This window comes from Giraffa tippelskirchi, chromosome 5, assembly GCF_054371585.1.
Source record: "Giraffa tippelskirchi isolate mGirTip1 chromosome 5, T2T-mGirTip1v1.2.pri, whole genome shotgun sequence".
Lineage (NCBI taxonomy): Eukaryota > Metazoa > Chordata > Mammalia > Artiodactyla > Giraffidae > Giraffa > Giraffa tippelskirchi.
In genome coordinates this window covers 173,210,548-173,220,986 of record NC_137279.1, presented here as the reverse complement: position 1 = coordinate 173,220,986, position 10,439 = coordinate 173,210,548, and the positions used below count along the sequence as shown (strand labels likewise).

The 10,439-nt window shown below is 40.4% G+C and overlaps 1 protein-coding gene and 1 non-coding gene across 17 annotated transcripts in view; both read right to left on the bottom strand.

Moving 5' to 3' along the window:
* Positions 1 to 5,229: 5,229 nt before the first annotated feature.
* STIL (STIL centriolar assembly protein) overlaps positions 5,230 to 10,439 on the bottom strand; it is a 53,433-nt gene continuing 48,223 nt past the window's right edge. For 10 of the 16 annotated variants that reach the window (XM_081492818.1, XM_081492821.1, XM_081492824.1 and 7 more), the window contains exon 17: positions 7,891 to 9,389. In XM_081492818.1, the coding sequence (XP_081348944.1) occupies positions 8,600 to 9,389 (790 nt within the window). In that variant the 3' untranslated portion in view covers positions 7,891 to 8,599. Of the gene's footprint in view, positions 5,413 to 6,808; positions 6,837 to 7,890; positions 9,390 to 10,439 lie in introns of those variants that run through there. The other 6 variants (XM_081492828.1, XM_081492830.1, XM_081492829.1 and 3 more) reach the window with 2 other exon arrangements.
* LOC145508125 (small nucleolar RNA SNORA24) lies at positions 5,482 to 5,621 on the bottom strand. Its single transcript, XR_014055384.1, has one exon. It is a non-coding gene; the product is annotated as a small nucleolar RNA SNORA24 (small nucleolar RNA).

Below are 10,439 nucleotides of genomic sequence, written 5' to 3'. Positions count from 1 at the left end.
TTCTTGGGGCCCCGGTGTCCTCATTTGTACAGTGAGGACCAAGTGATTTCTGAGGGCAGCTCTGAATACCTGACATTGCCGTTTCCATTGTGTTTTTAATTAGTTCCTCCCGTCCTCCTGGTCCCAGACCTCCTGTGAAGAGGCAGGACACAGGGCTCTTCCCCAAATCCGTCCTTTTCCTGGAGCTCAGCCTCTTACCAGGAGGTGGGAAAGCAGGATTTCCTGTGAGGATGTTTTTTGTGATCCAAACAGTTCCGGTTTGGGGAGCAGAGAGAAGACAGGGAACATCTCCCAGGCCTCCAAACCCTTAAACCCCTTTCCCTGGGTTTGATGTTTTCACAATGGAATTTGAGCTCCTTAAAGGCAAGGAATGTATTAATTCAGAACTGGAGGAAGACACATTGGTACCTCTTCAAACAGATATTATTACTCGACATTTTGTTGGTGAAAACAGAATTCTCTTTCTTTTTAAATTGTTAAATAGTAGGTATTATTAATAGTAAGGAAATCTTTTCCTCATCGACAACTGTAGAAATCCTTCAAAATACTTCAAGGCCCAGTTCTAACGGTCTGTCTTGCGGAAGCCTTTCCCTCCTCTGGACTTCTGTTTCTGCATCAACGCTTCTTATAATCACAGCATGTTAGAGATACACAGCTAACCCCTTCACCTCAATAATTCTCGGAAACTAAAGCTTAGTGATGTGAGGTGACTTGCCTCATGTCATGGAATTTGGAGCAGAGGGACAAGAGGAACCCAATTGTTGCTGACTTCTAACTCAGTGTTCTTTCTACATGTATATATTTTTTCCTATCTTTGGTTTCCTGCCTCAGCCCCCTCTTTCAATCCCATACCTATTCAGATCTCCAGGCTTCCCAACAAGCTGTTCCATCTTTCAGAAATAGCACATCTTCCCCTTCTCTTCCATATTGCTCCTGCAAGATTCTGGAAAAACCTGGAGCATTCTCAAGATAACCATCCCCCCAGCCTCTCTTAATATATCCTCACACATTATATAGTTTTATTATAAGCCCTACATCACTGTATGGCTAATAGTTGCATGTGTCTCCCCCATTAGATCAAGATCCTATAGGACAAGCTGTCTTGTTCATCACATTATACTTGGCATCCAGCTCAGAGTCCAGCAGAATCAACATTAGACACCTGCTGTATGCTGCTGCTGCTGCTGCTATGTTGCTTCAGTCGTGTCCGACTCTGTGCGACCCCATAGACGGAAGCTCACCAGGCTCCACCGTCCCTAGGATTCTCCAGGCAAGAATACTGGAGTGGGTTGCCATTTCCTTCTGCAGTGCATGAAAGGGAAAAGTGAAAGTGAAGTCGCTCAATCACGTCCGACTCTTAGCGACGCCATGGACTGTAGCCTACCAGGCTCCTCCGTCCATGGGATTTTCCAGGCAAGAGTACTGGAGTAGGGTGCCATTGCCTTCTCCACCTGCTGTATGATGAGGGGTAAAAGAGGTGCAGGTGGGGAGAGGAAGAACAGACGGAAAAGCTGCTGCTGGACTGGATGCTATGGAAGGACCAGGTTGTTAACTCTCAAGCTGTGATCTTGGCTGTTACACCTCATTTGTGTTTTGTCTCATCATGTGTACAAAGAGGTGAATGATGTCTGCCACACATACTCCTGTTGGATTTTAGTTGTGAGGATTATGTGTGGGATTACGAGAAAATGTGTGGGAAAGCACTTTGAAGAGTGTGAAGCAGTCTGCAAACCTAAGACGTTACCATTAGCTTTATTTTGCAAGCATAAAGGTCTCTCAGTTAAACTAGGTTCTGCCCACAAGAGTAATGTCTAGAAAACAAGGGCACAGAAAAGTCTTTTGCTCCTCTAACTTCCTGGGGCCCTGATAGTAGTACCTCGATGTAAAATCATCAAACTCCTTATAGCATTAAAAGCGCTGGGGTTGCCTACTTCAGGACTCTTGACTACAAAAACAGTAGTTTCTGGTCTTGGCTAAAGGGCAGGGGGACTTTTGGGGAAGAAATAAGGCCAATAGCTTGGAGGTCAGCACATATCTGAAATAGCACTGGCTGTAGTATTCAAAAATCATTCATTCAGTTCAAGATCTGGGTCTTGTAGGAAGCTCTTCCTGAAGTCCTCAGGCCTAAGATAAGTTGCATTTCTCAGAGGCTTAATAGGAGTATGAGCTTGAATCTGATTACAATTTACTTGTGAAGTTACTTCCCTAAGGTCAGTCCCTCAACTATGAGGATTACCAGCTGGGGTGAGCCAGAAGGCTTAGATGAACTAAGGTCTGTGAAGTGCTCTGCACAGTGCCCTGTGAGCACGTGGTTAAGTCTTAAAGGACGGAAGCTATCACAATCTCTCCAGTGTGTCTCCTCCCAGTCTGTGTCACTGGTTATGGCATTTCATCATACACTGTCTCATACTGTTGTACCACTGTTTCCAGTGTGTATCTGTTTTCTCTGGAGCCTTTACGGCTGGCAAAGGCAAGGCTTATGTCTCACATGTCTACATCCACTTCTGTGGAGCTTATTTAGCACGGGCAGGGCAAGGCAGAGGACAAGAGAGCGTAGAGGGGGCTCAGAGGTTGAGTGAAGGGACATTGGATGAAGGGGGTGGAGGTGCCAATCGGCTAGTTCAGTTCAGTCGCTGAGTCGTGTCCGACTCTTTGCAACCTCATGAACCACAGCATGCCAGGCCTCCCTGTGCATCACCAATTCCCGGAGTCCACCCAAACCCATGTCCATCGAGTCGGTGATGCCATCCAAACTTCTCATCCTCTGTCGTCCCCTTCTCCTCCTGACCTCAATCTTTCCCGGCATCAGGGTCTTTTCCAATGAGTCATCTCTTCGCATCAGGTGGCCAAAGTATTGGAGTTTCAGCTTCAACATCAGTCCTTCCAATGAACACCCAGGACTGATCTCCTTTAGGATGGACTGGTTGGATCTCCTTGCAGTCCAAGGGACTCTCAAGAGTCTTCTCCAACACCACAGTTCAAAAGCATCAATTCTTCAGCGCTCAGCTTTCTTTATAGTCCAACTCTCACATACATACATGACCACGGGAAAAACCATAGCCTTGACTAGATGGACTTTTGTTGGCAAAGTAATGTCTCTGCTTTTTAATATGCTGTCTAGGTTGGTCATAACTTTCCTTCCAAGGAGTAAGCGTCTTTTAATTTCATGGCTGCAATCACCATCTACAGTGATCTTGGAGCCCAAAAAAATAAAGTCAGCCACTGTTTCTACTGTTTCTCCATCTATCTGCCATGAAGTGATGGGACCGGATGCCATGATCTTAGTTTTCTGAATGTTGACCTTTAAGCCAACTTTTTCACTCTTCTCTTTCACTTTCATCACGAGGCTTTTTAGTTCTTCTTTGCTTTCTGCCATAAGGGTGGTGTCATCTGCATATCTGAGGTTACTGATATTTCTCCCGGCAATCTTGATTCCAGCTTGTGCTTCCTCCAGCCCAGTGTTTCTCATGATGTACTCTGCATATAAGTTAAATAAGCAGGGTGACAATATACAGCCTTGACATACTCCTTTGCCTATTTGGAACCAGTCTGTTGTTCCATGTCGTTCTAACTGTTGCTTCCTGACCTGCATACAGGTTTCTTAAGAGGCAGGTCAGGTGGTCTGGTATTCCCATCTCTTTCAGAATTTTCCACAGTTTATTGTGATCCACACAGTCAAAGGCTTTGGCATAGCCAATAAAGCAGAAATAGATGTTTTTCTGGAACTCTCTTGCTTTTTCGATGATCCAGCGGATATTGGCAATTTGATCTCTGGTTCCTCTGCCTTTTCTAAAACCAGCTTGAACATCTGGAAGTTCACAGTTCACATATTGCTGAAACCTAGCTTGAAGAATTTTGAGCGTTACTTTACTAGCATGTGAGATGAGTGCAATTGTGCAGTAGTTTGAGCATTCTTTGGCATTGCCCTTCTTTGGGATTGGAATGAAAACTGACCTTTTCCAGTCCTGTGGCCACTGCTGAGTTTTCCAAATTTGCTGGCATATTGAGTGCAGCCCTTTCACAGCATCATCTTTCAGGATTTGAAATAGCTCAACTGGAATTCCATCACCTCCACTAGCTTTGCTCGTAGTAATGCTTCCTAAGGCCCACTTGACTTCACATTCCAGGATGTCTGGCTCTAGGTGAGTGATCACACCATAGTGATTATCTGGGTCGTGAAGATCTTTTTCGTACAGTTCTTCTGTGTATTCTTGCCACCTCTTCTTAATATCTTCCGCTTCTGTTAGGTCCCTACCATTTCTGTCCTTTATTGAGCCCATCTTTGCATGAAATGTTCCCTTGGTATCTCTAATTTTCTTGAAGAGATCTCTAGTCTTTCCCATTCTATTGTTTTCCTCTATTTCTTTGCATTGATTGCTGAGGAAGGCTTTCTTATCTTTCCTTGCTATTCTTTGTAACTCTGCATTCAAATGGATATATCTTTCCTTTCCTCCTTTGCTTTTTGCTTCCTGTCTTTTCACAGCTATTTGTAAGGTCTCCTCAGACAGCCATTTTGCTTTTTTGCATTTCTTTTTCTTGGGGATGGTCTTCATTCCTGTCTCCTGTACAATGTCACGAACCTCCATCCATAGTTCATCAGGTATTCTATCAGATCTAGTCCTTTAAATCTATTTCTCACCTCTACTGTATCGTCATAAGGGATTTGATTTAGGTCATACCTGAATGGTCTAGTGGTTTTCTCCGCTTTCTTCAATTTCAGTCTGAATTTGCAATAAGGAGTTCATGATATGAGCCACAGTCAGCTCCTGGTCTTGTTTTTGCTGACTGTATAGAGCTTCTCCATCTTTGGCTGCAAAGAATATAATCAATCTGATTTTGGTGTCAACCATCTGGTGATGTCCATGTGTAGAGTCTTCTCTTGTGTTGTTGGAAGAGGGTGTTTGCTATGACCAGTGCGTTCTCTTGGCAGAACTCTATTAGCCTTTACCCTGCTTCATTCTGTACTCTAAGGCCAAATTTGCCTGTTACTGCAGGTGTTTCTTGACTTCCTACTTTTGCATTCCAGTCCCCTATAATGAAAAGGACATCTTTTTTTGGGTGTTAGTTCTAGAAGGTCTTGCAGGTCTTCATAGAACTGTTCAACTTCAGCTTCTTTGGTGTTTCTGGTCGGGGCATAGACTTGAATTACCGTGATATTGAATGGTTTGCCTTGAAAACGAACAGAGATCATTCTGTCATTTTTTTTTTTTTGTATATACAAATCAAGCATTTTATTATATAAATAAAAGCAGCACGCATTTATTCTCTATTTAAATACCATACACGAGATTTAAGATCACATTTGGCAGTGTACTGCAGGATGCTCTATCAGACTTCACCCACATCACTTTGGATTTCTTGGTGTATCTCGTTATGCTTTCCATCATCCACTGGAACAATTAGCTCAGCTTCCTAGAAACATTTGAACAGTAGTTTAATGTTTGCCCGATAACCCAACACACTGCAGGTTTTTAAAGTGAAGAATGTTACTTGTGCAAGTCAGAATCTGATACCAATTAAATGGTGACAGCTTTGCCAATAAACAAGAATATGCTCTTCCATGGCTAGGAAGGGAGCATTCTGTCATTTTTGAGATTGCATCCAAGTACTGCATTTTGGACTCTTTTGTTGACTATGAAGACCTAAACTAATAGGTTCCTTTCCCAGGTAATAGAAGCTCCATTGTTTCCTTATTCCATTTGGTATAACACCCATTTATCTATACACAGTGTTGTGTGGGACTGAATCAAAGAAATTCAGACAAATGTCACTTGAGAGGCAATCATCTCGTCCTTAATCCAATTTTTCCAGTACTGATACTTTTTCCAAAGGTGCTGAAAAGCTACCGTAGATATTAATTTGTCAAATAACTTCGGAAGTGAAACATCTTCTTAGAGAACTTCTAGAGAGGCTTCAGTAATGGTCCCTCTTCTCTGGATATGTTTTTAGTGTTTATTGTTGTTTAGTCGCTAAGTCATGTCCAACTCTTTTTGCAGCTCATGGACTGTAGCCCACCAGACTCCTCTATCCATGGGATTTCCCAGTCAAGAATACTGGAGTGGGTTGCCATTTCCTTTTTCAGGGGATTTTCCCAACCCAGGGATAGAACTTGCATCTCCTGCATTGGTAAGCAGATTCTTTACCACTGAGCCACTTGGGAAGCCCATTTAGTTAGGAGACACGTGTTTTCAAATTAATCTGCAGTCTAAATTCAATCTCAAAAACTTAAGTGTCTTATCAGAAATCTTAAATTAAATGTGGTAACAGAAGTGATGGAATTAGATTTTGCCTAAAAAGTTTCAGCTTCAGGACTTCCCTGCTGGTGCAATGGTTAGGAATCCACTTGCCAATGCAGGGGACATAGATTTGATCCCTGGTCCAGAAAGATTCCACATGCTGTGGAGCAACTAAACCCATGTGCCACAACTACTGAGCCTGAGCTCTAGAGCCCGTGAGCTGCAACTACTGAGCCCATGTGCTGCAGCTACTGAAGCCTGTAAGCCAACAGCCTGTGCTGCAAAACAAGAGACGCCACCACAATGAGAAGCTCGTGCACCACAATGAAGAGTAGACCCTGCTCACTGCAACTAGAGAAAGCCCACACCAAGCAATGAAACCCAGCTCAGCCAAAAATAAATTATTTTAAAAATAAATTCTCAGCTTCAGTTTTCATTGTTCGGATCGTTTCTTGTTTCATGTGACAATTACAGGATTCCCAGTGATAATGGTAGAGTTCATTAACAGGCTGTCAGTGAATTAGCATTCTCTCAGATTTTAAAAAATAATATGCAATATAAATTGTACTTACACTCACTTCTTGGGTGAAACGCTGAGGGCTAAAATGAAACAGAATGCACTTGAAGTGGCGTTCACAATTCCATTACTTAAAATTTTACTCTAGTGAAAACTGTAAGTGGATTTTGAAAATATTTATTAAAATAACTGAAGTCCCAAATGATGACCATGGGGACAAAACACTGAGAATCACCACCAGTGACATTTCTACATCTGAATTTTAACCTCAAAGAGCAAGGCAACAGGAAAATGTGCACTAACTGGTCCCTGGTCCCTATGGGAAACAGCAGAGAGCTCTCATGCTACCACACTTTGGCTGGCTAGCTAAACTGGTTCATCAGATTATCATCTCAGAGGGCCCTAGCTGGGTATTTAGAGACCGAAAGTCTGTTTCTTTGCAGTTAACATCTCAAATTTTTATACAAGGCTATGATGTCTTAATTTAACTTTAGCAGAAGAATTTTCTCACTCAAGTGAATGAGGACACTTTTCATTTATATTCAGAAATAATAATTTAAAATTTATTTTGTAAGAAGGTGGGGGAAGGAAGCAACTATTGATGTACTCAACAAATTGGATGATCTCAAGGACATTATGCTGAGTGAAAACCACCTTCAAGAAATTACATACTCTGATTCCATTTTTATTAGCATTCTCAAAATGACACAACTCCAGTGATGGAGAACAGATCATTGGTTGTCAGGAGTTAGAGTTGGAGGCAGGCTGTATTTTAAGAGTAGAACTAAGGAATTTCTTTGTGATGATGGGACGGTTCTGTATGTTGATTGTAGTGGTGGTTATATAAATCTTTAAGTGATAAAATTTCATAGTTACACACCAAAAAGTAAATAAATGAGTGCAACAACTTGTGAAACCTGAAAGGTCTGTGGTTTAGTTACTAATATTGTACCAAATGTCAATTTCTTGGTTTTGATCATTTACTATGGTTGTGTAAGATAGCATTATTGGGTGTTGTTAGATGAAGGGTACACCTGAATTCTCTGTATCATTTTTGGAATTTTGGAGGAGTCTACAAAGTTTTTTTCTTTTTAAGTGGACAAGGATAAGGATATGCTATAACGGAGGACAAAGGAAAGCAGTCAATCTAGACATTTTTATTAAGTTCCTTTAAAAAAATAGTAAAACATTTGAAAAACTCAGTTTATAAAACATACTCATACTCATAATTTTCTTATTCTGTGATAGCTAGTGCTATATGTTGAAATGTTACATTAACATCAACCCACAAGAGTGCAAAAGTTTACTTCCACAGTATTTAACAAATACACATCTTAAGACAATATATATATATATACGCCTTGTATAAAAGATTGCAAGTTATTTTTAAAAAATAAAACTTTTCCCCCCTTAAATTCAATAAGGGTTGTTTAGCTAATTTAGTCAGGGTCATGATAACTTTATGTTCTTTTATAGGTGGTACTAGGTAGACGCAAAATGCTAGGAAGACACTTTTCAAAATGTACAGTATAAAAGGGCAACTCAGATTCATAGCTGGATAGCACCTGCTTATCTAAATTTATTGAAATAACTGATCTCAGGATTTTTTTTTTTTTAAAGATCCAGTGATGCTTAACAACTCTATCTGAACAAAGAGCACTTAGGCCTCCTACCAGTTAGCCATCTCACAGGCCACTTGTTCAGCTCTTTGCCATAAGCTGCTATCAACAATCAGAGTGATCCCTAGAGTGATTAGGAATTCCAAAACTGTCAAAAGGCTCTGACTTCCATAAGTATCTTCAGGAGACATCCCATCCTCATATCAGGAGGGTGGGGAGTTAAAAGTTTAAAATAATTTTGGCAACTGCCTGAGACGCTTTACATCTAAGAAGGTGCCTACTGAATTCATACTATTCATTTGCTTTAAGGTTTCAGAAGGTTTCAGACTTTCAGGAAAAACGGGAGTGTCCCTTACATTTTCTTTCTCAGGATGCTGGGTAAATTCTGCTTTTCCAATTCGGAGATTCACTGCAGGGCTTGGTTTAAGGTTCTTTAATAAAAAAGCAGGGTTTTCATTCAACTGCTGTGTTGCTTTTGGCTGAACAACTTCATTTGTAATGTTTCTTAATACTGGCGTATCTGTGTGGGTACCCACGGAGTCACAGTTATAACAATTAGTTATCTCACCAGCATTCCTGGAAGGCTCTTTCTGACAATCAAGTTGTTCAGCTATGTATGTAAGGTTTTGATTCACTAAATGTTCACTGTTGCCATCTGTATTGTTTGGAGGTTCCTCTTCATCTTCACTATTGTCGCTGCTTTGTATGAGTCCGTATCTCTTCATGTATTTTTTGGTTGCAAATGACATGTTGTTTGGCGAAATTAAACTAAGCCCCACTGTGCTTCTGTCTGTATTAATATGCAGAAGGCTAAAAGGTGAATCACTATTATTTTGGCTTGATCGTGTGAGAGACAGTTGTGACAGCTGATTTTCATTTAAATATTTCAGAGCTATAGCATTTGCCTCCATGCTCAAATCCACACCACTGGGGCTTAAGCCACTCATGCCAACATTAGCAAATGACATGTAGTTTAATCCAGAGATCACTGCTTCAGGGCTGATGCATGCCAACACACTGAAAGACAGAACAGGGCAGGCCATCATTTATCTTATTCTGAATACTAAACAGTGTTATTATAAATATGTTTTGCTTTATGAAAGTAACAAAAGGTCTTCAGCTTTAAGCTGAATGGTGCTTTTTTATCTGAGTGCTCAGACATCTAAGTCTTGATGATACAGATACATTCAAGGGATAAATACAATAATCTAGAAGGTAATCTATGATTCAAAGACTAAAAGTGGAACACAAATTAATTTTCCTAAATTAACATCAGTTATGATTTTAAGACCATATATAAGACCTTACAATGTAAAGCTTTTTAATATTGGTAAAGTAAAACAAAAATAAAATCAAACAGAAAACACAACTGACAATATAACATTACAAGATTTGATGAGTAGCTCAGAATATTATATTGTTCATAGAAGATCCCGTTTGCAATGAATGAAAAATATTAACCAGTCTCTGGATATGAAGGTGTATGCATGTGTGCATGCATGTGTGTGTGTGTATGTGTGTATACAGTAATTTTCTTTTGTTAGATATAATCCTCACTCTCTTTGGTTGCTGTTACTAATAGTAATTAACTGACTTGCCTTTTCCTGTATATCACTTATGCAGTAATAGCTGCTAATTTTTATTGGTGCCTTATGTGCCAGGCACTCTGCTAAACATTTAGTGCCTCATTTAATCCTCACAAAAACCTTTCTCTGGGAGGTAATCCCTATCATGTATTTCAACTTTATTCACCATTACAACAATTCACATTTCCCTTTCTCTACTTTTCTGTTTTCTTCTGGGCCCTTATGGCTATCTATATATTTAACTCATATTTTTTATTTATTGTCTAGCTCCCTCATGAAAGCCCATGAGGATAAGGGATTTCTGTTTCTCCTGCCATTGCAGCATCCATGGTGCCTGGCACAAGGCAGGCAGTCAATAAATATTTACTGAATGAGTAAAATAGGTAGTATTATTATTATCTTTATTTTACAGTTGAGAAAACTAAGGAACAGAGACTTTAACTAATTTCCCTAAGTTGAACAGTTAGTACCTGGCAAGCTG